Source organism: Salarias fasciatus, chromosome 15, assembly GCF_902148845.1.
Source record: "Salarias fasciatus chromosome 15, fSalaFa1.1, whole genome shotgun sequence".
In the NCBI taxonomy this organism is placed as follows: Eukaryota; Metazoa; Chordata; class Actinopteri; order Blenniiformes; family Blenniidae; genus Salarias; species Salarias fasciatus.
Window position 1 is genome coordinate 9,197,857 of NC_043759.1, and position 27,655 is coordinate 9,225,511.

At 42.8% G+C, this 27,655-nt stretch overlaps 1 protein-coding gene across 1 annotated transcript in view; it reads left to right on the forward strand.

Annotated features, from left to right (window-relative positions):
* Window positions 1–6,009: 6,009 nt before the first annotated feature.
* Window positions 6,010–27,655, forward strand: part of LOC115402196 (XK-related protein 6) — a 51,752-nt gene continuing 30,106 nt past the window's right edge. Inside the window, exon 1 of the mRNA XM_030110692.1 lies at window positions 6,010–6,982. Within this exon, the coding sequence (XP_029966552.1) occupies window positions 6,414–6,982 (569 nt within the window). The 5' untranslated portion in view covers window positions 6,010–6,413. The remainder of the gene's footprint in view (window positions 6,983–27,655) is intronic.

A 27,655-nucleotide genomic window follows, 5' to 3' on the forward strand; every position in this document is an offset into this window, starting at 1 on the left:
AAACAACATACGTGTAAATATTGGCCGAGTTCGATTACCTACGTGGTTCCTCGTGATTTTTAGCATGGCTTTTTGTGTATATACAATTTTTCTTATTACTATTTTAACAACTGTCTTCATTCCGAAGTTTCAGGCTTTGTTTTTTCCTCCCTCTATTGTTGTCTCATTTACACCAAAAGTTAGATTTTTGAATGAAGAGTTCAGCTCCCTGGGATCACAACACACACCACAGCACAACACAACACAACACAACACACCACAGCACAACATATAACATAATGCTGTTCTGATTATGTTGATGTTTGAACTTCGATATTTTACTAGTGACTTTTCTTAATAAAATGAATAAAATCGGTTAAAAATAAAGACTTAATGAATATATGTCATTTGCTATATTGAAGTGCATGTCAAAAATACCACAGATTTCAAGTGTCATGTAAAGACATATTTTAATGTTATATAAAGTAAATTGTTAGAGCAGCTGTAAGTTCTCGAAAGAATGATTTGACGAAGAAGAAGAAGAAGAAGAAGAAGAAGAAGAAGATGATGATGATGATGATGATGATGATGAAGAAGAAGAAGAAGAAGAAGAAGAAGAAGAAGATGATGATGATGATGATGATGATGATGTTGTTGACGTGTGTATTTGTGTGCACGTACGCGTGCGTGTCGTTTATGTACTATTCAAGTGCCAGGTCAAAAATATCAATTATGAACACTAGGTGGTAACATTGGAACATTTTTGAGAGAAAACACTGCGAGAGATATTAACTGCATATTTTTTTCAAAGGTTAAATGTTTTTCTTAAAAAGAAAAGAATGAATCAATGTAAACAATGTTGTGTTAAACAGATAAGAGATTGTGAAATAAGTTCATAGGACTCAACCCAGTGATAATATGGCGCCTCTTCGTTGATGGGATACGTCAGACAGCAAGGGAACATTTTGTCCTCGAAGTTGATGTGTTGTGACGCAGAGCAAGCACAAGGAATTGAGCAAGTTTCACAGAGGCATGTTGCGAATGAGAAGGTCGTGGCTTCAAATATGAGCCAGGTTTTTCTGCGTGGAGTTTCCCTTTGCATGTTCTCTCCATGCATGTATTGATGGACTTTTGGAATGAGAGGGTTTGAAGTTGCATGTTTTCTCTTCGTTTGCCCTGTGATATTCCCTGTGTGCAGTGGTCAGCATCTACCCAAAAAGCTCCCCTAAAACAAAGCAGTGAATGGTCGAAGACATTTAATACACCTGGGGATGGAAGGCTGACTTGAAGTGGCCCGATCCAACAGACTGTAGTATGCTCAAACTGCTGCAGAAGGTAATTCTGGTTCTGATAGAGAGCTGTCACATGTCCACCAACCAGCCAAAATTCCCTTGCTGATCAATTTCTTCTGCTGCAAGCGACAACAAAGGTCAGTGAGCATCAGAACTGGACCACAGAGAAATGTGAAAAGGTGGTCCGGGCTGATGGATCACATTTCATTTTACATTACATAGATAGGTCAGTGCATGTTGTGATTTACCAGGGTGATTTTTTTTCTTTTTCTTTTGATTTGTCCTGCCGGGAAAATTTGGAAATGCTACTTTGATACTTATCACATACAGAAGCAAACCATGCACATCCTTTAAAGGAAATGGGATTACCCAATGGCAGTTGTGTCTTTCAGATGGATAAGACACCCTGCCATGAAGTAGAAAAGATTTAGAGATGGTTTGAGAAACATGGCGTATATCACAATAAGAATCTTACAAGGACCAAAACAGGAGAATGGACGTTTTTCAAAAAGAGGGCATTTTTTCTTTTTTGGTGTTTGATGAAGTGGAATTTACAGAGAGGACAAAATCTGTCAATGATCATCAGAAAATCTCCTTTTCAGGTATCCAGTGAAATGAGCGAAATGACTCCAGGGTCTAGTGAGAAAAGTCTGCGTCAGGTCGAGTGGTGCGCTCACACTTAAGACGGAGGAGGCGGAGGCAGCTCCCAGGAGGAATGTGGGCAGATTAGAGGAGCAGAAGGGGCAACTTGAAAGATGGAGAATTGCAAACAGGAGGATGAAAGCAGAGAAGTCAAATTGCACACCAGAAACACCAGACTAAACATTTTACCTCAAAAATGATAGTGGAGTGAGACATCTACTGACGACACGACGAGCCTGAGCCGAGCTTAAACTGTTTTGATGCTTTACAGGCACCAATTAAACAATCAAGAAAATTACGAAGCCACACACACTCACCTCATGGAGATAACGTTCTAAGTCAATCTTTTAAGATCATAAGTGAACTGCCTTCCCTAAAGGCAGCTGGAGGTTTACTCTACAGAAAGAGGACGCAGCAGGAAGAAGCTGTTGCCTGAGGGTTTCTGTTTTAGTTCTCAAAAGATTGAGGAGATCTACCCGCTGAGATCTTAAAGCATATGAAGGAACCCACATCGACCTTGAATGGAAGCCTCCCAAAGGAGGTGAACACTTTTGGAGGGGGTAGATGAGCGTGAACAGATGGCTTAGTGGAGGCTTTATCAGGGAGGTTTGTTTTAGATGTAATTTTGACATTGCAGTGTGTGTGTGTGTGTGTGTGTGTGTGTGTGTGTGTGTGTGTTTCTGTGATGTATTGCAGATCAGCGCAGTATCTGCTTCAGTTGCATCCTGTCTGAACTCCACAATAGATGATTTGCTCTGGGCCTTTCCAGCTCACATCACAGGGAGCGCCATATAGATGCCAGAGCTCAAATGAATGTGAAACCCAGCAACGCTTTACAAACCAAATACCTGTCCTTCTTCCCTGGAAGAAATGCTTTGCTGTGGATTTTTTTTTTTTTTTAAATATGATGGTCTGATAGAAGTGCTGTAGCTTTCAAAGCAAATATTCACTTCAAAACCGTTTGATGCTACACTGAACAAACCTCTTTTTACCAGGATAACCAGACAAATGTGTTGATGAAATCAAGGTTTTATAAATACAAATCATTCAGTTGATATGACTGTAGATTTTTTTAAAATATAACATACTGTAACAGACTTCTTTTCCATTTATTTTCATTCTTTATTTAAAAAAAAAAACAATTTTCAAGCAAAAACAGGCAAATTATGAGTGTCCAGATCTGTCCATGTTTGTGCCACCTCCATACGTCAAATTATAGAACTGACTTTAGACATTTGGAACATCCTACTGCAAATTTTTAAAGACTAACAATTAGCACCCACACAATTACCCATGCAAGCTTTTCATTCAGTTTCTGATGAAGACAACCGCATGCACGAGTCACTTCTTCCCTTCAGCCCTTTGTTCTGTGAGGCTGCTTGTCTGTCGTCTATTTCTGTGATGTTATTTTGGTTGTGTCCGGTGAATCAGAGCCGTCTGTCAAAGGCAGAGGATGACGACTTAAAAACGTGGGTCCTGTACCAAAATCTCTCTCAGAAATGCCTTGAAATGAGCATTCCTGTGTAGTGGTGATGATTTTGAAAACTCTCTTTGATTCTTTATTAACTTAATGAGTGGAAGGCAATGGTAGAATTCCATAAGTGTTAAATTTTTAATGAAAAGTGCCATTGTTGTTTTAGTTTAAGAGTAATAAATGCTGTGGAAAACCCTCATTAAGCCTTCAGAACTGATGAAACTGATGTCTGTTTTGCTCATTTCTGTATTTTCATTCTTTTTTAGAGGGGGATTTCTCTCAGCTCTGTAACATTTGAGATGATCTCTTGCTGAAAGACTGAAATCTTCGCGTGTTGGATATGAGCAGTTGTTTTACATTATTGACAGTTAAAAAAAAAGCCATTTTCTTCTTGCCATTTATATTGATTACACCTCTGAAAGGGCAAAACATGAAATATGCTGGCTCCTCCACGGAGCATTATTGATTGCTCCACTTGAAAATTTTGCCTACATAATGCAGAATTTACATGTTGTGAGAGAGAGCTGAACACACACTGGATTTTGTGGCCCATAACAGCCTCTGAGCAATATTCAACATGATTTTTTTTTGTTGTAAATGTCTGTTGCTGTATTTAGATTTACTGCAGCTCTTTATTTCCCTTTACTTGAGTGTGAAATGACTATTGCCTGTTGTCTGAGAGTGCTTCCTGTGACAAATTGGTTGGAGTGGCTTTTATAATTTGTTGTCGTCTCATTTGATTGTTGCTATTGCTATGAGGCCTTTTTCAGCAGGCAATTGCGCCTCAGAATCTGACCTGAGAGCGCACCTTGTGTGCTGCTCAGAGTTCATTTAGGCAGTTAACCACTGCAGAGAAAGAAGGTAAAAATGAAAGCTACCGAATGAAACAGGGTTTGCTGAGAGGATCCAGCTTGTCTCTTGCACACTACCATAGTCTTATGTGTACATTCAATCAAAAGTAAATATCTTTTTCACTGTTATACGGCCCAGGGGAAGAGCTTTGGCTTGATTATTTTTCATCCAGCGGTGTCCAGGATGTGTCTGCCACCCTGAAACAAAGAATTTTCCAGCAACCTTTTGACCACATGTTATAAGCAAGCAAACAACAGTTCACCGGGACTCGAAGGCTATTTATAGCAAAACATCATAATGGCGAGATCATTTCAGTTTTTTTCACGGACACTTCAAGCTTCAACTTAACCTTACATTTCTCTCTCTGAAAAATGGCTGTTATGATGTGAAATGAAAACGGGGTTTAGCCAAAGGCGCCTAAAGAAAAATCCATCCATTCATCTATGATGCCGCTTTATCCAGTTTGTTAATCCATCAAAGGATGACACAAAAAGCAGGATAACAATCAATTTTTGCTTACCAAAAAATGTCAAACATATATTTTTTTAAATCAAGTACCCTGAGACATTAGTTAATATGGTCGTGGACACTGTTTCGTCACTCTAAAAATATGTTTTACTCTGGGTTGAAAAAAAGAGAAAAAGAGTTAAATCAGCAGACAGCAGCAGGTCTGAGCAGAACTCCACCCAACTCCATCATTTTCTGGTCATCCTCACTTTATATAGAAGCAACAACCCCCAGAATAGCATCTGTTGTTTTTCCCATGGCAGCTGGCGTCTGGGGACGTCTGGTAATCAGAGTTTATGGCGCCACATAAACTCATCAAATGTCATGGCAGCTTGACTCTTCTGGCGGTGGTGTGTCTCTCAAGGAAACTTGAAATCTGAATGAGCTACTGAAAACCAAATACTCCATATTAGTCACCCCTTTCTTATTTTAATGAGATATCACTTCACCATAATAGTGAAGCAGAGGGAGAGCGAGAGAGTGAGAGGGAGGGGGTCACGGGTTCAGCACTGGACAGCTCCCATCACATCCAAACAGGCACAGAGACCAGAGCAGAGCAGGAAGCGGGGGGTGAAGTGGACATGATCCAATCAATCTCACACTGGATATGACCCTGCATGGCAGCTCTGTGCGCCGTGCAGGGCCTCCGTCTCTAATCACAGTCGTTGAGCCTGCAGCCTGACTTTCCAGCTCTTTGCTCTTACGTGTATCTGAGCGGTGGGAGGGAGTACTCAGCTTCCCTGAAAAAAAGACTGCGAGATACTCCTTGAGATGAACTCTTTGGATAAGGTGTGCAGAAGGTGGCTAAGTTACAGATATTCAGTAGACATGTCAAATTCTGATAACATCATAGGAACATTACACTTGCAGCACATGACTGGCTGATGGATAAACGCTGGTGTGGTCATAAAAACTCTTTATAGAGCAATGAAACCAGTTTACATAAGAAGCCAAGCTTGTATTTTGTGTTTTTGTTTGGTTCTAGGCTGTAAAACTGGATTTATTTTAGATAAACAAACAAACAAACAGGAGATTTTTAATTTTTAAAGTATTTTTAAATGTGGTGATGATCGTCTCCCTGCATCAAGCAGGACACTAGATGGCAACCAAGCTGAGCTCCAGAGGCTGGTGCGTGCGCGCGCACAAGCCTGTGTGTTTGTGTGTGTGCACGTGTGAGAGTGTGTAAGACAAGGGGACACTGGGAGAGAGAGGGAGAGAGAGAGAGAGAGAGAGAGAGAGAGGTGGGGGGATGAATTACGTCGGTGTGGGACAGTGGAGAGCTCCGTTCATGGCACTCAACTTGCAGCTGGAGGCGAGCTGCGGAGAGGGGAAGCGACCGAGCAGCGGGGAATGAGATTAAAGCAAGGTAAAGGGGGAAAAAACTGATAGATCACAGCTGGATGCACGAGTTACGGATTAAACAGGGGGAAGTTGCAGATTAGAGCACGGTAACCAGGTGGGAATCGGGCTGCAGAGGAGGGAAAGAGGGGAAAGATGTGCTGCGTCTGCGGCGCCTCTGGTGCGCAATCTGGGGACGGACTGAGGCGCGGCGACGCGCCAACACCCCGCTTTTAGATGGCTCCAACATTTGGGGTGCAAAACAGGTGTCAGGGAAGTGTCGTCACGAACCCCGGAAGCCGGAGGAGGTGGGAACATCAGAGGGAAAGATGGCAGCGAAATCCGATGGTCGCGGGGTCGTCACCGGTTTCGCCCAGCTGCACAACCTGGACGAGGTGGTGGGGACGGGAGAGGACGACACTCGGGACGGCAGCTCATTCCACATCTGCCACTGCTGCAACACCTCGTCGTGCTACTGGGGATGCCGGAGCGCCTGTCTGCATTACCTCCGGAGGAAGGGGAAGGGGAAGGGGAGAGATGCAGCGCGACCACCGCAGGAGGAGCGCCTCTGGCTGGACTGCCTGTGGATCATCCTGGCGCTGCTGGTCTTCTTCTGGGACGTGGGGACCGATCTGTGGCTGGCCATCGACTATTACCACAAGCAGAACTTCCTGTGGTCTGGCCTGACCCTGTTCTTCGTGCTGGTACCGTCGGTTCTGGTCCAGATCCTGAGCTTCAGGTGGTTTGTCCAGGATTACACCGGGGGAGGACTGGGCTCCGTGGAGGGGCTCAGCAGTCGGAGAGCAACAGTCAGTTTGCAAAGAGACAGGTGCTGCAGACTCTCTGTCTGGATCTGGCAGACCCTCATACACATCTTTCAGATGGGACAAGTGTGGAGGTAAGGGGAACTTTGAGTTTAACCTTTAGAAGAGGCAGTAAAAGTCTCCGAGGGTCTGCGTTTCTCCTGCTCCTCTCACTCTTTCCACCCGGCGAGTCTTCTTCTAACCTCTTCTTGACTGTCACCTGGTATAACCCGATCCTGTGTACATGACTGGGGTAAAAATCAGCACGGTTGCAATGCCATTACGTCCTCCTCCTCCTCCTCCTCCTCCTCCTCCTCCTCCTCTGTCTGCTGTTGTGGTGCCCAGATCAGCATTTACACTTTAGTTCATTTGCACACACACACACACACACACACACACACACACACACACACACACACACACGCACACGCACACGCACAGAGAGAGAGAGCGAGAGGGAGGAGAGAGAGCTACATTTTACGCATTTGGAACACATTTCAGCGTGTCAGCCAAATGCGTCTGCTCGGAAAATGCGCCGCTGTGATTGTTTCATCACAGTGCGCCATTGCGCTTGTGCGGGGAGGGCAGGAGCTATTTGTTCAAAGAGGGGCAGGTAGTAGCCTAAAGCTCGTGTATGTGTATGTGCGCGTGCGTGCGTGCGTGCGTGCGTGTGTGTGTCTGAGTGCGCGCCGTTCCCATCACAGTGCACGGTCGCCTCGGTTCACCCGCTCTTCCCCGCATCACATCCTCCGACCAGAGGCCAGACGAGCATCTGCTTTCACGGCTCACAAAACTACATCTTCCCCCCACAGACATGATGTCATCGATTCCTCTCGCGGCGATCGACATCTCTGGTCCTCAAACCCGCTTTTCTTTTTCTGAAAAAAAAAAAAAAAATCTCTGGAAGTGGACGCGTCGGGGGACTGGAGGTGTCCGTCTCTCCGCGCGTAAAAACCCCCGACATGCAGACAGAGAGAGAGACTGTAGTAAAAGACGCGACTCCGGTGCGCGGGGCAGATCTACTCTACTTTTAGGATGCTCAGTTCGGGGCTTCTGAGCAGCGAGTTGTTTTCTGGTGCAGACAGACGCAGTGCCTGGCATTTAATGGGGGGAAGAAGAAGAAGGAAAAAAAAAGTAATGCATGACGGCTGATCTGAGAGGACTGCCAGCAGGGAAAAATGGAGCCAAACATGCACGCTGCGAGCTGAGCAGGTCAAACGATTTCACCCAGACGTTCAGGATTTTAGTCCACATCCAAATGTTGTTTTTTTTTCTTTTTGCTTAAGTTATTGAGATTGGGCACTGATTATGCTCCTGTGTTTGACAGCAGCCTTTGCTCTTCAACAAATGAACGGATTTTATAAACCTTGATTGTAGTCTAAGCCAGGACTAGAACTATTTGTATGTTTATTTATTTATGGGACTATCATTTCACCTGGGTTCATCTTCCTATATGTGCCCCAAAAGAAACACTTTCACTCATCACTGAAGTTGAATCCACTGCATGTTGGTGCTTTCTCTGTTTGATGGATTATTGGGTCATTGTTCTCACATTTTTCATACAAAGGCAGCAAGGAGAGCTGGACCCTGTCAAAAACACTGGCAGTGTTGGTGTTCATAGATATTTATTCCCTTGAATGCATCTATGGACGTGCAACATCACAACATCACTTATTTCCTCTCCACCAAAAAAATTAAACATGCAGGTAAAAGACCAGTACCTGTAATCTTCAGCTATCTGGCAGGCTGTGTCTGTCCTCATTAATCAGGAGGGAGCGTATTGAGAGAACAGTTTATTGTTCGGCTGCAGCAGACAACGTGCCACTGCAGAAAAAGCACAGATTTAAACAATGCATTGGAGCTGTATTTCACATTTACATGTTTGAGGGTGATTGCATTGTATGCATGTTCCACGTCTGGCTTGGCTTCAGGTGACCTTTAAAGGTCCAGTGAGCAAGATGTTTGAAAAAAAAGAAAAAAACAAATCTCCATGTAGAAAACTGTTCTACTGGAACAGCACAATAGCTTAGAATTATAACTTTATATGCAGCAAAATATATCAGATTAAGCACCCTCCACACGATGAGTATGTCCCAGTTCCCAAATAACAGGAGAGTATTTGACATTTTTCAGCCTTCTGTCCAGTGACAAAAGGGTTATAAAAGTGAATTTAAAAAAAAGCTTTAGCTTGAACGTTACAGCTTGGACTTCTGTGCCCACATTAGATTCAAATATTGTCCTTAAAAAACAAACTAAACAATCCTACATTTGTGACTTCCACCTCTATTTTTTAGAGTTTTCATCACTAACAGCATATCCGACTTTGTGCTTTGCTTGTCATAACAACACCAGCCACCACAGGTCAAAATATATGTGTGTGTGAGTTACATAAGCTGCTTTTACAGTTCATGTTAATGCTGAACTGTGCGATTCGCCTCATCCCACTCCCCTGAATATATGCCGTACAAATAATGTGTCCGCTTATGTAAATATCTGTATTTGTCCTATAGATGGTCATCTAATTTATCATCTCGTTCTGGGAGGACAGCATTTCACTGGAGGATAAATCTCTACAGTCACCTGTGAAAAACTTTGTATTTTTGCTTACAGTTTTGTGTGTCTTTGTTACTCTAAATTTTCACTTCAGATTTGTACAGAAAACAGATTTTTTTTTGTTGAGAAAAAGGTTGTTTTGTGGCCACGGCTTGTTCCCAGCAGTGGGTGGGAAAAGAAGGGAGGCAGCTGAATCGTCTGTTAGTTGCTTTGTGCGCCTTGACTGCTCATTGACTGCTTCTTTTATTGCAGCTGAGGACTCTTTAATGTTATTCATCAAATCATTTCTATTTGGGATGACACATCTTAATATGACAGTCGAGTTTGTTTTCAAAAGTCTTCAAAACTGAACAGAATGACTTATTTTAAGTGAAGGAAAATGCATTGATATCGGAAATATTGATACCAGATTGATTTCATTCATTCATCCACCTTCTTTAGTGTTTCTTTTCCACTTAGGGCTGTGAATGGCTGCAGAAAACCCCAGCCAGCTGTAGTCTGAGGCAGGATACATCCTGGACAGGCCACCAACCACACACACACCGTCAGAACAAACACACAGAAAGGTCCTAAACCCGCACTCGAACCAGGAATATCCGTAATGTGAGGCAAGAATCACCGCACCACAATGAAAGGCCCCCCCCCCAGGACTAATATATCTCTAATTAAAAAAAAAAAAAACTTAGACCTGCATCTGGTTAGCTTAGTTTAGCTGGAAGGCTGAAAGTGGAGGGAACGAACCCAGCCTGACAAAACACCCTCCCCCCGATTAAACTCACTAATGGATTTCTTCCTGTCGTCTTCACTGGTTGCCTGGTAACTGCTCCTATTCCCCCTGGGCGAACGACTGTTTAAATATCAAACTTAAGTTTTATACTTCTCAAAAATAAACTTCAACTTTACAAGAACAAAAGAAAATAAAAAAGTAATTCAACGTGAAGTAAGAAAAAGAGCAACGAATGTTGCCGGGAAGGAACTCAAGGAAACACAATGTGTTGGTGTGTGTGTTGTGACAGCGCGGGGCCTTGGGCACGGGATCGTTGTCAGGCCACTCTCTCCCGTTGGACGTGATCCGCCTGGCTGCTGGTTTGGAGCTGAGGGTCAAAAGCTGCTCTTGTCAGCTTAGTGAGAGTTCACAACCTGAGACCCGCAGGGCCCACAGTTGATATGGAGATTATTAGACTGTGTAAGAGGCCGCTCGGCCCATAGGTAGCATATGTTATCATGCTGCAGTGTATTGTGGGAGGAGGTGGATGCATTTAGTGACGGGATTCCTCAGACAAATCTTTGAAATGATGATCTCTGATGATTTTGCGGGAGATCGGTTATGGTTTTTTTCCATGACTGAATTCAAAGTAGCTGTCAAGCTCACTCATGGAGAAGATGCTACGGTATCAGCCTGTGAAATGTTTTGCCTTCATTAATACGGTGAAACAAGCCGGAGTGCTGACAGGACTCAAAAACGCTGCCTCATCATGTCTCATTACTCAGTTCCACTTTCGATCCTACATTCAATTAGCTACCGTTTCTTTCTCTCGGCGCACCTGAGCGCCACGCGGATGACAGAATCGCTGCGTTTGTTTTGCATTTATCTTCTTGTTAATTGTTGGACGGAACAGAGAGGATTTCTCTCTCATCTATAATCCTGCTATGTCACTGGCTTTCTGCAGCTCTTTCATGTTTTTTCCCCTCCCTGTGAATCACCGGCGCTGCTGATGGGGTCTCCTCCAGCTTAGAAGATTCTACTCACATACGCTCTGCCGCACACTGGCTCACACACACGCTGAGGTCTCCTGGTGGTGCGGCGGACAGCTTAATCAGTGTAAGCCCAAATTAGCATTTGACAGGGAAAGGACTGCATCCATCTCCATCTCCCCGAGAAGAAATTCGAGCTGAAAGTTTGTGTCTTGCTCAGGAATTCCCAGTAGAAATATTGTCTAGTCTGCTCCTGTCCTTCTAGTGACTGATAACTGCATGAAACGTTGCGTAACAGGCAGACTGTTATGCCATCCCACAAACTAAATACAGTGGTTCTCACTAAAAAGGGACATTTTTCTTTACTATCTGGGAACTAACTAAATATTCAACACATAAAACCTGATTAAAACGGGCACTGCTATATTTCATCAGACTTTGTAATTCCTCCTGCGTGTTGAAAGTTTGCATGTGAAAGTAGATATTTTTTGGTATAAAAGGAGGAGGATATGGCAAGGATCGTTTGCATCATTTTAAATGACCAGTCAAGAAACACTGGGTCCTCACCAGTCGGTCAGTTCAGAAGAGCCACGGCTTCTGCTGCTTAGATTTGACATCAGCATAACTTGTAGCTGGTTGAAGACACCCTTGTCCTGGAGTTTCCATGTTTTCCTTTTGAATATGTGTTTTTTTTCCCTCCCACATTCCAAAAACACAAACATAAAATTATTAGTGGTTTCTGAATCCTTGCCGATACGAATGTGTGTTTATGTGTTCGTCTGTCTCACTGTTTGCTCTGTAAAAAAACGGACATGGTCTCCAGGGTGCAGCCTGCCTTTGCACATAGTCATCTGGGATTGGCTCCAGCACCCTGTGCTGTAAAGCTGAATAAAGCGGTATGGAAGATGGATGAAAGAATAAGAAACACGCCTGGGGAGCTGTCCAGTGCTGAAAATTAGGCTCACGCTCAAAGACACATTTGGTGCAGTTTCTCAATATTTTTAATAGCTCTATATAAACTCAATAAATATTTTATGTCTGACTGCAATAATTTTTACTATCTCAAAAAATGAAGGAGTGTGTTGGACAGCACTGTGGCCACAATTAAACTGACGTGTAAAAATCTTTGACATTAATGTTCTATTTTAGGCACATTGAGACTCTTCTTAAAAGCTCATTATGTTACATTGTCTTCATAAGAAGTAGATTGTTTGAGATCAACGCAAGAACACTAAGGAAACCAAAGCACTTATGCAGAAAATGTTTTATTTAAAACAGAAAGAAATCGTCTATATGTGCAGTAATGTAAAAATGAACTGACTGGTTTGTGCATGCTGACTCTCAATGTCAAACCAGAAATGCCACTGATGCTGTCGCTTGGTTTTTTTTTTTTTGCCTTCATCCAGGCTATTCAGGAATTTTCTGACTGAACAGAAGCCAGGGAAGCCCCCCCCCCCCCCCTCGCCATTCTACAAAATGTTTTAACACAACAAATCTGGCTGGTTGGATTATGCTTTAATCCAGAACAAGAGTGGGCTCACTACCAGGCAACATGAAGAAATCGCCTCATGGTTGACATCTGCCTCTGTTTCCTAGCCTGGTAAATATTAATACAGACTGCGAAGGAGTCGACAAAAGCCTTTCTTGGCTGGCTGGGCTGCTTGTAGTTGCCAAAAAAAGGTTTGTAGACGCGGTGAGGCAAGACATTGAGATGATACAATGCAACCAGCTGTCTAGGCAAGGGGAAAAAAAATGCTGAGGGGGTTGGATGAAGCAGGACATGAAGGCTTGGGTGAATTTGTGACAATCCATGTAATCATGTAGTGAGAGTTTAAAATGACGAAAGATGGGAACATCTTGTTCCCTCCACGGTGAATGCACTAGAGTAAATTTGGAGTGAAGGAAGTGGTTGACAGATGTCTAACTGGGCTGCTGGTGGGATACATAAATAAAGGGGTTTCCTTTAGAAATCCAATGCTTTTCCATTGTTATGAAGGTATTTTCTACTGTGTATTTTCTCTTTTTTGTATATGAAAAAGTACATTATTATAATTGCAGCGCCCCACCGAAGATGCAGATCATTCTGTGAAAAGCAAAAAGATAAAGAGACCAGACAGCCAGACGCTGGAAAGTACACATCCAACTGTGTTATTTACAGACTACACAATAAACTTCCAGCGCTGGTGTGGAACATATCAGCGTAATGCTCCTCATTTTCTCATTAGGAATGATAATGGGGAACAAACCTTTAAAGCCAGCTTGCTAGGAAAAACCCCCCAATTAAGTGACAGGCGAGCCTAACAAAATGTGAGAAAGGAGGGCTTTCAGGGAAGCGGATCGCAGCTGGGGGTAAAGAGACCGAGAGTCGTAAATGTTAGAAAGCATGTGCTTCAGTTATCTGAGAAGCAGAGATGAGTTTAAAAGAGGGATTCAATTGGCGTTTTGGTTTTTTGGAATTCAGACTTCAATTCGAAGTGTTTGTGAAAAAATGTCTGCTTGATGTCATTTTTGTTTAAAATCAAACCTTCTGCTCCTTGACGAGCAGATGGATGATTAGACGACGTGTCATCGAGTTCAACAAGTTTCAACGGGGTGTTTTGGTGACATTTTATATGGTTGCATTGAGGTGAAACCACTGAATAAATGAGCAGCAGACGTGTTAGCTCATTGCAATCCCATTCCTTCAGGTGATAACGCCGGCTGTTATTGCAGCGAGCTCTTAAGTGCAGAGCAGGGGCAAATGAATGGGAATAAAAAGCTTATGATGATGCTTGATTTAACAGCCTCGGGCCTGCCTGCCGAGCAAAACAATATTTCTTGTGCAGGCCCGAAGGCTGCGCCGCTGTAGTTCTCGCTGCCTTTCCACACTGGTCAAGAGACAGAAACGGCTCTGGGAGGAATACGGAGCGTATGGGCTGATGGGTCACCGGGCCGAGATCTGCATGCGCCTCACACACTTACGTGTGTGTGAACATACACGAACGGCCCCTCGGGGGAGCAGAGACTAACTCTTTTTATGTACCTCTTTATATGCGGTTGCACATCGCGGGGCGTCTCTCACTCGCAGGCACACAGGAGCACACCTTGGCAGAATTACACGTTTCCGCGTCCCGTTTCTCGCGGCTCTTCACAGATCAGAGTGAGGTGGTGGAGACTCTTCCTCCCCCCGTCATGGCTGTGAGCAAAAGTCATTACCGGCATGCTTCCCCTGAAGGAGCAGATGACCAATTGCATTTTTATTTATTTTTTAAGACCCAGAAGGGGAAACATTTGTGCCACAAATGTGGATAAAGATCCATTAATTGAATATTTACATAATCTCTGTTCAATTTAATTTGCAACACAGGAAATGCAGACTTGTGTACTTTGTACCCCGTCACAACATTGGCTTTATTCACTCTCTAATAAACTAATTTTAGCGAAAAAAATGTTCTTTTGCTTACTAAGAAAGACCCAGAGAAAGGATTAAAAAGAGGGGAATCTTAGTTGAAAATGCCTGAAACAAAGCATTCATTGGGATTGTGGGAAGTTAAAAGCATCGACTTTGATTCTTTCTGTGCAGCAACCTGTTCAGGATGTATCCTGAGTATGATTCAGTTCAGAATCATTGACATAGAGTTAAAATACAATGAAAATACAGCTTGAACAGACAGAGCAACAAACAAACAGTTGTCTGATCTCAAATATACAGAATAATACGACTTAACTATACATTTGTCAACGTGTTCCTGATTTTAGGGGCATTTCATCAGTTAAAGTTGGCAAAACTCCATTAATTGCCATACAGTACTAAAAGTGTGAACTAATAAGTTGTTGATTTTGTTCCTTTAATTCCATTTATATTTCAACAGACACACTTGCCAGATTCATTATTTTTCAGTTTACTTTTGTGTATGTTAACATGTTTGCGCTCGTGGTTTCCCGCTCACTACGGCTGTAGTCGGCGCGCTCGTGGAATCAGGCTGGTGATGTCGGATTTATTGACTTTGAAGTCTGCTGTTTGCACAGTGCGGCGTGCGCCGAGTTCTGTTTGGCAATTAAAGCGGGCTGCATCAGTTCAATTCCCAGTCCTCTCTGTCAGTTATTTCCATTCTCCTCTGAAACAGAACTTGAAACCCTTTCCCTGTTGCTGCTTTTCCTTTGAGCTCCCCCAGCAGCTCTCGCCACAGACACACGTGGTGATGTATGCATTTCCACATTACTCCACTGCATATTCCACTCCAAGAAAATCATTACCGGGGCCCAGAGGATATCCTCTGTGAGCTGTAATACTCATGCACAGCGATTATTTTTCATCTGGTGTCCCAGGAATAATAGTTGCGTTGCTATTATATATTTATTACTCCTTTTCTCCTGGACTAGGTGAGTCCCAGATTCCCTGATGCACTATTTGGGATCATCATGTGTTCTCCCTGCATACTCTTTCAATCCATTAGTGCTCTTCAGCTCAAGCCACCACATTACCATCTGTTTTCCCTGCAAAGTTAACATATGTTTTTATTTTTATCCCTCCCTGTCACTTACACTTATTCATGCTCTTAAGGCTCCTCATAAAGCCTTTTATCCCCTTCTATCCATCATGGAAAGAGACACCTTACTGCCTTGTCCCCTCCTTATTAGTTGTAGTTAGACAGATAGAGCTCGCGCTGCTGTGCTCTCTAATGCTGTGTCCCTTATCACGACTTAAAGTCATCACGCTGCCCCCTTCTCCTCCGTCTTTCCCTCCGTGCCTGAGCCTCTCTCTGTGTTTCCCTCACATAAAGCTACACTTGACCTCCATTTCTGTCAAGGAAAACTGGAGCATCTGCTCCTGCCCCATTACGACTCGGCGCCTCCTCCTTTCCTGTCCACTGTATCCTGCCATATACCACCCATCTTACGCTCCCCACAGAGCCCATTTTCAGATTCCCCCCATGTTTTTGTTCTTCGCCGCTCTGACAAAATGTCTCACTTCTGCGGGAAACTGTTACACCTCAGTTTATGAGTCAACCTGTGGCCGAGTGGCTCTGCCTCGCCCTCCACATGCTGCTTCTTCAGCCTCACAGCTTTTCCTCAATCTTATTTCTGAGTATGGCGGGGCAGAGAGCTCATAACCTTTGATTATAACATTTCAGTTTTTCGTCGTGTAACAAATAATGTCTCGCTAGAATTGCCGTAATTCAACTTTCCTGAAGGGCTTTCTGGAATTGCTTATCCCGTGGAGAACGAATGCCTCCCCATGCAGCACATAGCGGCGATTTGCAACACTTCAACTCAAAGCAAAATGATGCTGGTTCACATACACCTGTCAGCGGCTGCACTCAGCCCTGGAGATCACACAGGCTCGCCACACGAGATCAGTTTAGTGTGAAGTGAGAGGAAGACAAGCAAGAGACGAACAAAGTCAAACATCAGGCCAAACAGAAATAGGTGTTTCTCTAAGGAGTTGGATCTGGGCAGACTAGACAGGTTCAGTGAAAATAAAGCAATGAACTATATCAAAATGCACTGCAGTATCGCAAGCGCGCTGTTAAAAAAAAAAAAGGTTTGCCTCTCAGAAATCATGAAATAAATTAAAAACAAAGACATGCATATATTCACATGTTTCTGCAGGTTGTGCTCGTGCGACCTACTATCAACGCCATGTCCTTGATCGTTGAGAGGCTCTCCCAGGAGAGTCCCACTTATAATGCAAACAAACTGGTGGAAAGACTAGAAAATACCACACACTTGAGCTGTGGCTGAAAAAACACCGTTATTTATAGTGATGGAGTTGAACAAATCTCCGTGATGCTGGTTTGTTCTGACACTCTGTCTTTTTACAAGCTTTGTGTTGTGCCGTGAATGATGATGAAGAAGAAGACAAGGCTTACCTCTGTTGCTGACAAGGGTGCAGTTTCTTCTGTGCGAAACGCATAAAATCACCAAGCCCAACAACTTCTCAGAAGCAGCTTTCCACAGCCAGAAAACGAGCGAGATCAATCTGCCAAAACTAGCAGACTGCTCTCCGCCCACAAAATCATCTAAACTCATTAAGGAGAGATGTTTTAAACTGTAACAACTGTGAGGTTTAAATGTCAAAACAGATTAGGTGATGTATAAACAGGTTATACATTACAACTTATCTCCAGTTTTCTGTCTTTGTTAGCAAAGAGTTACCGTGTTGTTTGGGCGTTTAATGAGGCTGGAGTCCATCATCAGGAAGCCGATCCATTCACACTCACTGAAACTTGACAGTCAGTCAACATCTTTTGACTCAGAGTCGGCTGGAAACTCAGAGAGAGAGAGAAAAAAAAAACAAAACAAATGAGAAAGCATGAAAAGACTTCACAGCTCAGAGTCCAGGTCCTCTCCCTGTGAAGCAGCAGTGTACCGCTGTGCTGCCCGAGATTTAAAACACTTTACAACACAATCCAATGCACCTGTCAAGATACTGTGTGTCAATCTTGTATTCCATGCAACATATATTTTCTGATTAGTTATTAAATCACCTTAATAAACAGGTGATAATTATTTACATTTTATTGCAAATGGTGCTAATATGTTACCTGCTTCTGTTATAAAAGTGTCACATATCAAGCTTTGGTCTTGTCTGCCTGTGCGCACACACACACACACACACACACACACACACACGGACACACTTCTCTGCTGGTTTTGACGCTGCCTGTGCGTTACCCATATCTCGCCGGTGTCTCAGGAGCTGCATCAGCACTGCTCAGTGAAGACCACCATTGTTTGAGCCTAATCATGGCCGACGCTCCAGGCGTCAGTTTGATAAACAGACAATCTTTGCTTATAAATAATTGAACAGCCCCGGTAGTTTCCCGTACTCTCACCGTGTCACACTTGCAGGCTTTTTTGCAGTCATCTCCTCTCATTCTCATATTTGCATGGTGACACTCTGCTCAGTGAGCTGTTAACGCTCGCCGTGAAACTGGGAGCGTGAAGAATTTCTGCACGTGAACTCAAAAAGACAGGATCTTTTGCGGGAATCCCATGCAGTTGTGCAGAGTGCGCACAATGCCTCCGCTCGCTGCACTTGGAGTCATGAGTATGAGCAGGAAAGTGAGACGACACGTTGACAGAAACATGCTATTATTGTGCTCTACTCTTGGTAGTTTTTATTCTAATACCAGATGAATGTTTATTCTCTGACGTTACACCAGAAATGTATTCAAGAGTAAGACGTAAAGTTACATGTATCTTTGTGTTCTGAATTAATTTTGAGACATTTCTTGTTGCACAAATCAGATCGGGGACACAAAACGAGCCTGTTTACATGCACATTAAAAATCCAATCATACATTTCTGATATTGTCTGATTATTCAAGCGAAGGCAGTCGTCTGATTGGGAGAAATGGCATTCACACGTCTGCGTACCCAATACTCCAATGTCTTTCCCTCATAATCTAATTCATTTTGTTTATTGAAATCTACACGTGTTTATGGAAAAAATGTACACTAATGACAACAAACATGACTTGAAGCAGCAGCCAGCGGACAAGGAGCCACTTCTTGAGTAATGAGGACATGAATTTCACATTTAATTAAATGAAAACCCTCAACAGAGCTCATGCTGAGACTGTGGGGTGTCGCCATGTTCAACAAGATAAGACTGGAAGGGTCTAACAGAGGTGTCACACACGTTTTAGTTCAGGGGCCAAATGCAGTCCGCTTTCATCTCTCGAGTGGCCCGGACAAGTAAAAGAGTACCATGATAAGCTTTAAATTTAAAATAAAATACTTGTTGTTGCTGCTGGTGCAGAATAAACATGATGAAAATATTTTTATTGTATAAGAATTACTATTAAAAATGACTGCAGCCTCAACATATAGCTGCTTTTAACTATAATGTCTGGTGCAAAATACAGTGAAGTGCCTTATTTTCTTTTTCTCTGAATTTTTTACGATTTGCTCGGTGGTTTGACGGGCCGGATTGGAGCCTTTCGCGGGCTGGTTTTGGCCCACGGGCCTTATGTTTGCCACCCCTGGCTTAGAGAATAATAAACACTTTGAGTCTTAGTTAATAAACACTAAAAGATATCCAATAATGGACTGAAGCACATAAAAACCAGTGTTTTTGGATTCCCACATTTCTTGCTTGTAAATGATCCGTTGATTACAATTATCACGTTACAAAACGAGCTCAGCGTTCGCTTCTCGCTCATATTTCTTTCGGCCCGTGTTCGACCTCCGTGCTCAGCAGTCTATGGCCGTCCTTCCTCTGTCCTTTGCTTCTTCCTCCTGATTGTGGCTGCATGGCCTTTTCCTTTATTTGGGTGACCGCGGTGAGTCTGAAGAGCTAAATTGGGTTCTAGTGGGGGAACGGAGAGCTTCGCAGGAGAGAGGTCATCGGCTCAGGAGTCCAGCAGTGATCAGTCGGTTGTCGTACATCACCGCCACTGCAGGCCTGACAGGGAATAGGTTCACTAAAGGGCACTTCACATGTTGAAACTGAGAGCCATTACCTTTGTTTACGGCTTTATTTTTCTTTCCCGGCTCTTGTCCATCCTCATGTTCCTTTGACTGTCGCTGTTTCTATTTGTGTTTGCGCGCTGCCTCTGTCTCTTATTTGCCACTTCCCCTCCCTGGTTGCCTCCATCACTCTTCTTATTTTCTCATCTGTTGTTTTGTTTCTGCAGAATCCACACACACAGCGCCTGTTTGTCCTCATAGTGAATTACATATCGCCGGGGCCTGTCTGCTTTGAGCCATGCCGAGTGTTCTGAGACATTGCGGTCTCCATGTCTGCGGTAAAACAAGCGCTCACTGATGTACTCTTCTGCCAGTGTCAGCCACACGCGCATACTGTTAAAAACTGGTTTCCCGTGAGTGAGTGTACTCATCACATATATGTCAATATGGTGTGAATGTAAAGGCGTGCATAGGAGGTGTGAATGTTCAGCGGCCTTATGCTGCTCTGTGAAGCACTCTGCTCATCTGGTGTAAAACATCCGATGCTGCGCTGCTTAGTTTTGCTCTGCAGGAGAAGAAAAAAAAAAAAAAACGGAGGAACATTGTTGATCGGATGATTACAGATTTACAGGCTGTTTTGAAAAATGAATTGCTTCGTCATACAGCTGTCATACTGTACAAGAAAAAAGTAGAGTTTTGATGACTATCATTCCTAGAACTGTCATACTGTTAGGGTTGTCCAGTATTTTGCAAAGTTGCTTTCTCAACATGCACAATATCTATTTTGCAAAAGACAGACTGTAATGGGATGAATTATATTTAAATGCACTGTGCATTCATGCTCCACATGTCTCCTGGAGACTTTGGGTCATCAATTAATTCACTGCAGGGTGACAGTTTCAATTCTCTAGCTGAGTGGTTCCTAACTATTTCTCCCTCCTACGCTTCTTTTTAAGTCTGTCCACATGAATGTCCGTGCACTCCCATTGTTAATGCTTACAGCACATTGTTCTCCGTGCTTGTGTGTGTGTTATCGTTACAAAAAGAAACGACAGCGCCCAGCACGTTGCCGTGTGAACGCAAAACTTTCCTGAAATGCAAAAACAATGTGTTTTCACTCAACAGTTCTCGTGCAAAATGGAGTCTCAGAGTAAACTAAAGTACCGTTTACGTCATCTTTGTTTTCATTTGTCATTTTACTGAGACGCCGTCAAAGATACTCAGCATAATTTGACGTTATATAATATAATATTCTATCGACGTGGACATTGATATTTAAAGCGTTTGTCTTTTCAATGAGGCCTAAGAGGTGCATGAACACTGTTCCACTTTGTACTTCCCTCTGCAGTGGTTTGAGGATGAAATGGAGTCAGCGAGATATTTTCAGCCACCGTGTCTGAGTGGATTAGTCCAGTGTTCCTTTAAGGGACATCACAGTTTAAAAACTGCCACTGTGACTCCCATTTGGATTACAGGTTTGGAAGAAACAGCTCAAAGTGCAGCATAAACACAGCGCTGCTTCACAGTTTTGCATTTATAGTTTGCAACACGGGGAGACATAAGCATCAGGGGATTGTCCTATATGACTAATATTAATTTATATTTTCTAATCTAATAAAAGGTGAAGAGAAATAAATCCACGTTGATGTTCCACAATGGAGTATCATTTTCAGTACATTAATCGGAGCAGATCACGACAAATAACGTGAACGTCATCAGAATTCACAGCGACGCGATTTGTAAAAACTTTGAAGAACGGTGAGTCGTGTCGCGGATGGCATGACCCCTGCAGAGCTCGGATCCCAACTTTGTGGAGTCAGTTTGGGATTACACGGAGAGACCGGAGCAGCTTAACTCTGCGCCGTGGACTGGGGTGACATCTCCACGTTTCCAGGAGGAACTTCCCCGACAAGCGATTTGAGAAGATTCGAATTTCTGTGAAAAAAATATAGTCTGTATTTTGCTGCACCTACTGGGATGTTGCCATTCATGATGAGACTGAGAGGATGTCTAATGTGATGAGCTTCAAATGTGTGGCAAAAATTAGGTTATTTACTACAGTGAGGAAATGCAGATATGAAAATATATTTAAAAAAATGATGCAGAGACTCACTAGTGCACAATTATAGCTTTAACAAATATTATGTACTGACAGCGAGATATGTTATTTCAGAGAGCTCCCAAAAAAAAAAAAAGCTGTAAATCTTGAATTCAAACCCATGTGGAGCAGGGCAAACAGTGCTTAGCGAGGAGTGTCAATTCACACATGAACGTGTGAGTTTCACACAAAGTACAAAAATAATTCAGGAAATGAGGGAAACATCAACCAGTGGGTAATCACCCCGTCCCTCTCAAGCAAATTGCACCCTGCCTGTACTCCAGAGTATCAAGTGGTAATGCTTTCTCTCTCCCGGCTCCGATCGATCTATTAATATATGTGAATAAATGTCTACCTTCACTGTGTTTCTGTTATAAAAAGGCCAATTCGATCGGGCTGAGACGTCATCCTGATATTCGCGGGCTGTCACTTCCAGGAGGAAATTGGAGTGCACAGATTTCTGTCGTGGTTGATATGTGGACATTTTACGCATTTGTAACCTCAGTTAGTCGTGACACTTTTCCCTCACGCTTCTCATCCTCGCATCTGACATTTCACCCTGAAAACTGACGGCAAGCCCACTTTCTCCGTTTGCCCTCCCCTCACTTTCAGCAGTGAATGGATTTGCGCTCTGGAGTTTTAATATAGAACGCGACAAGATTAGCAGGATGTTTAATCAGGGAGCCTTTTGAAATAAGCTTAACATTCATCCGAGTGCAAAAAAAATAATAGCGCGGGAATTCTGTTGGTTTACACTGAGGAAATTGTTCTTGGGAGTCACAAAAAAAAAAAATAAAAATCAAGCTGTGCTGTCAAGTGTCTTTAATGCATGCTTATTGATTTTTGGGGGACTTTTTCTGATACAGGTCCTCCATGAAGGACTTTGAGGCTTTTCCCACACCGTTCTCATCCGAGAGGAAAATGGATGTTTGTTTATTTATTTATATATTTCCTTCCTCCTTGGCGCTTTCCCCTCACTGCCACGGGAGATTATGGACCGGGTTTTGTCTTTTTTTTTTTTTTGGCATGGCTGAGCTCTCCTCTCACTCACCTCCCCATTGGGCAAAAAAAAAAAAAAAAAATCTCTGCCCTTTGAAGACAAGTTAATGTAACAACGCACGGCGCAATAGGCGGCGCAGAGAGGCTCTGATCTCAGACTGGATGCTAATATAGTCATTGATCACACGTTGTCACACCTGATTTCCTGTGACAATTGGCAGCGTGCCAAAACAGCCAGCAACACAGACAACACAGAGGCTGTGGTCTCTGTGGTCCTGTGCGTAACCACAAACAGAACGCTTGCTGTAATTTGTTTCTGGTACAAAGACCCACATTTGAGAGAGAGAGAGAGAGAGAGAGACAGAGAGAGATCTTTTAAGTGTTTTATTGTAGAGACAAATTCCGGCATTAATTGTTCATCATTATCATTTATTTATACCTCCATGTGTAATTAATGTAAATTGATGCGGTTTCATAAATTGTTAAACACAATGAAGGGTTTTCTTTTTTATATGTTAGTGCCCACATTTGTCACTTTGTGAGCATTGTTTGTCTAACTGTGGCTCACAGAGCATTTATGAAGTTAATTCAAAAAGGTCCATCCGTCCACCTTGTAGACGGCTTCAACCCCAATCCCAGAAGATTCAGAGACGGAGCAAATCACACAATCGCACAATCACAGACAGACACGCTCACTCCGGTGGACAATTTCGAATTGAGCAATTACAATCAGGCGCGTGCTTTTGGGTTGTGGGTGGAAAACACGTGTCTGCACAGTGACAACAAACAAAATCCACGTAGAGGAAAGATTTGCGAGCTCCAGCTCGAACCGGATGAGGTGCAAGTACTCGACACGACAACACTGCGTGGCTAATTTGGGGAGTTTTGCAGAGTGGAAAAGGTTAGATGGTTAGATGGATGGATGGATGGATGGATTCCATTAGCACCTCTCTAATTGACTGGATAAAGGTGAATTTTATGACTCTAACAGATGGAGCTGTAGCTCTTAACCATCCTCAATGATATGCATATATAGTTAAGAAATGGAGAGATGGGTGTATCCATAATTACGTGGCTACCGATGTTCTCTTGAATAATATTAAGTCTTGCGAGCAGACACTCTTTTTTTTTTCCTGTTTTGCACACATTATGACTATATGGTCTGCACAGGTGCTCGTACCTGTTCCGTCAATACACCGAGCCAAATGCCGTTAATGCCGCTCAGTCGTTTTTACACTTCAGATGCTCGTCCGCGGCTTGTGCGGCTGTGCACGTCCCACCTTGCTTTGCACTGTTGATGATGATTTGATGTGTCAGGTTTCATTTACACCTGTCCGTGCCAGAGACACTGTGAAATTAATTGAGCTAAAAAATTAATTTGCACAAGATTTCTCAAAACGTCCAAATAGTCATTAACATGCCTCACATCAAAGCTTCAGCGTGCGCAGCAGAGGGGAAATACCAGGCTAGAGCTAAATATGTGTGTGTGTGTGTGTGTGTTTGTGTGTGTATTCGTGTGTGTGTGTGTGTGTGTGTGTGTGTGTGTCAGAGCAAAAGAGAGACAGACGAAGACGCGGGGAGGATGATGAGATCGCTGGAAAAAGCTGCTGTGGAAGTTGATTAAGAGGTTGCGGAGATGCCCTAACTGCTGCTTTTTGAAGGAGATTTTCCCGAGCTCATTCGTTCCGTATTTCTATATTGAGAAATATTAAACAGATCATCTGGCAGTACAGTCATAATGCAATTAATTATTCACTGCTGAACTCCCGGTACAGTTTTAATTAGCTCTTCGCACAGCATCTGCCCATCAGAATTACAACAAAAAGATGTGTGACACTTCATTCTCCAATTGTTATGATGGAGAAAGTACTGTTGGGGGGGAACATATGATCTGTCAATGAAGCTGTTGAAATAGGAATTCTGAATTTAAGATATATTTTCGGAATTTGTTCTTTAGGAACTGTGATTATGAAGCAGACGAATGTCGACTGTGCATTGTATAATGCACCAGAGGACAGTGTTCATAACATGCTTTCTTCATAGGCTCTTTTTAAATCAGGTGAAATGATTACACTTGTGCAGCTCTTTCTTCATTTAAGTGGAGTTTTAGATCTGGATTCCTCTATATGTGTGTGAGTAGGTCAAACAGAAAACAGAAGAAAGTGGCACACATAGACTGGGGAGGGGAAGAAGACCCACCCAGAACAATCAGAGGTGGGGCTAATTAACATGAGTGGAGCACAGCATCAGTCATACACACAGTTAGGAATGCCTGGAAAACGAGAAACAGGCGTAACTGGAAGTGATCAGAAAGAGGGTGAAGCCGTGCGTGGCCAAATTATCAGATCGGGTCCGCTGGAAAGCAGGAACTTGATACGCTCGCTAACGTACTCTGGTGCACTTTCATTAAAGGCTGTGTGAGCGTGAACACACACAACGCGGCCAAAACGGCACAGTGTGTAGCAGCCTTCGGGTCTGCTGTGCTGCCCCGGCCTTTTGTCGCCCAAGCAGACCGAGACCTTTGGAAGAGCAGGTCTCTCTGTCCGCTCAGAGAAAACTCTTCTCCATCAAACTATATGTGGGACACGAACACAAGATGTCTGAACAGGTGTATAAAACCTGTGCCTCGTTTCACAACATCTTTGTTTTAATGCAACAGAGGGAATCCAGCAAGTACATCAAACTCAGCTCAGCATGTATTATAAATCTTTAAAGTTCTGTCAGAGCTGTTTGGTCTGATATGAAAAAGGCCAGCATGGATAAAAATGTACCAGGTGTTGTAACAATATGTACCCTTTGCGTGTGTGTGTGTGTGTGTGTGTGTGTGTGTGTGTGTGTATTTTCTCTGCACCAGAAGATTTAAACGAAAGAGCGATAGTTTGAGCCTGAAATGTTACGTTTGGTGAAATAACTTAAAAGATACAATTTGACAAATATGATCTGTGATAGACACGTGTTCCTAAAATAAGCTGGTGTTTCAGTGAAGTTAGTTATTTTGTCACACATTCAGGAATAATTTGGAGATTACAAAAAGTTTTATTGGGAAAAAAGGATGTGAAGACAATATTCTGTTTTCCTTTTACTATATAAAAAAATATAGTGACGTAGGAGAAAGAAAAATATATGAGGGTGAACTATGGTCCAGTAATTAAGTTTCGCTACATCTCATTTTCTCCAGTTTGAATTTTTTCCCCCCAAGTAGTTGGGAAAAGTTTTTCAATATCTTTATGCAAATTACTCATAAAAAATCTAAGATTTAGAGCTGTGATTTCGACTTGCAAAATTTCTTTTTCTCCCCTTTCACATGAGCATGCCTTGTCGTTAGAGAGCTGAAACGTAGACGTGCACATTGAGAACTGTTAATTAGGATATGCCCTGCTGCAAACTGTGACCTAGATTCACAGTGGAGACCGGCTCTGTGACCAGTCAGACCAGCGCCGCTGTGCCGCGGCGTTTGGAGCGGCTCCGGCGATGCATAGAAAACTGGAGAACAAAAAAAAAGAAAACTCCACTCCTCCTCTTTCATTCCCTCCTTATTCTTCCCCTTCTGTGTACAGATGGTCAATCTAAATCCATGAAAGGAGATGTACTGGAAATGAGCTGAACAACCTTAAAGCGAGCAGGAGGGCAAAGAGAAAAGCAGGTTGTTGCAGGAAACTGTAGGAATCTCCTTCTGCATTCTGTGTTTTTGGGTGTGATAAACCTTTTACTCACAGGTTACTCACTCAATGAAGAACAATCGGCAAAAGGATGAAATAAAACACGGAATTAATGTAAAGCATTGCTGAACAGCGAAAGTCTTGGAATAACCCCTAATCTACACCAGATGTGGCTGCACCACTGCACCATTCAACGCTATCTTCCTGTTTCCACCAGCCTGGCGCTTCGCTTCACAGACAAAGCTCAGAGTCTATTTTTGTTCCCAAGTTGTGCACCGGGGATCGGGGATCGAAGAAAGGCATAGTAAATCAAATATGGAAGTTCTCGTACTCAGTCTGTAAAAAGTGGCGTCGGTGCTTCCCTATTTTTATAACTGCCAGTAATGTTTTTTGCAGGTGTGCCAGGGAAAACACGATCAGATTTTGATTTTATTTGGTGGGAACATTTTAATGCTTATAGACCAGTTTCTTTTTGTTTCACATAATTATGATAAAAATGCCTCGATAGCATAGTGTTTGGTTCCAAATGAATATATGGTGCTATTGCGGACTTGCATACCAAAACAAAGCTATTTTTTTAATTTTTCAAGTCATTTAGATATGAGTATCAGCCGATACCGATGCTTTCCTGATCCGATACTCACATTGTTATTACTGCGAGTTTATTGCGAACATACGTATAGTATATTATAGTATCAACAGTGGAGGGCACTTATTTGCTGCTCTCTTGCGACTCAAAAGCAAAAAAAACATGCAAAATCCACTAATACTTAATGATAACACACTAACAACGTATGTGCTTCGTTTTGTTTAAATAATCTGCAGTAAAAGAGCAGATAAGCAGCTGGAGACTGTGGAAAAGTCGCCCCGAGGACTCAGGTTTTAGTAGCAATTCCACCAATCACTAATTAACAATATAAATGGATGACTTGAAATGAAACCAATCAATGCTTTTGGCTATTTTTAGATCACTCTGTGTTTAATTTAACACTTAGAATACTGACTGAAATTATAAAAAAAAAAAAAAAAAAAAAAAAAGATGAAGCGCCCCAACCAACAAATGTATCACCAGCTGCCGCTGAGTTGCAACTAAGTTGTCTCAATCTAAAAGCGTCATTAGAGTGAGCTTTGCTTATAGAATCAAAATTCTTCTCAGAATGATGTGAGAACTTATTTCAACTTTATTCAGTTACAAAAAAAAAAAAAAAAACACATCTACTTATTAAATCTGTTGCGTTAAATGAAGCGAATATTAAAACCGGCTTGGCTGTTAAACTGTTGTCAGCATCTATCTTAAAATACTTCCAGACTGCTGACATGTTAGCGCTGGACTGCTGCTCACGGTGTGTTTGCTATTCGTACATTTC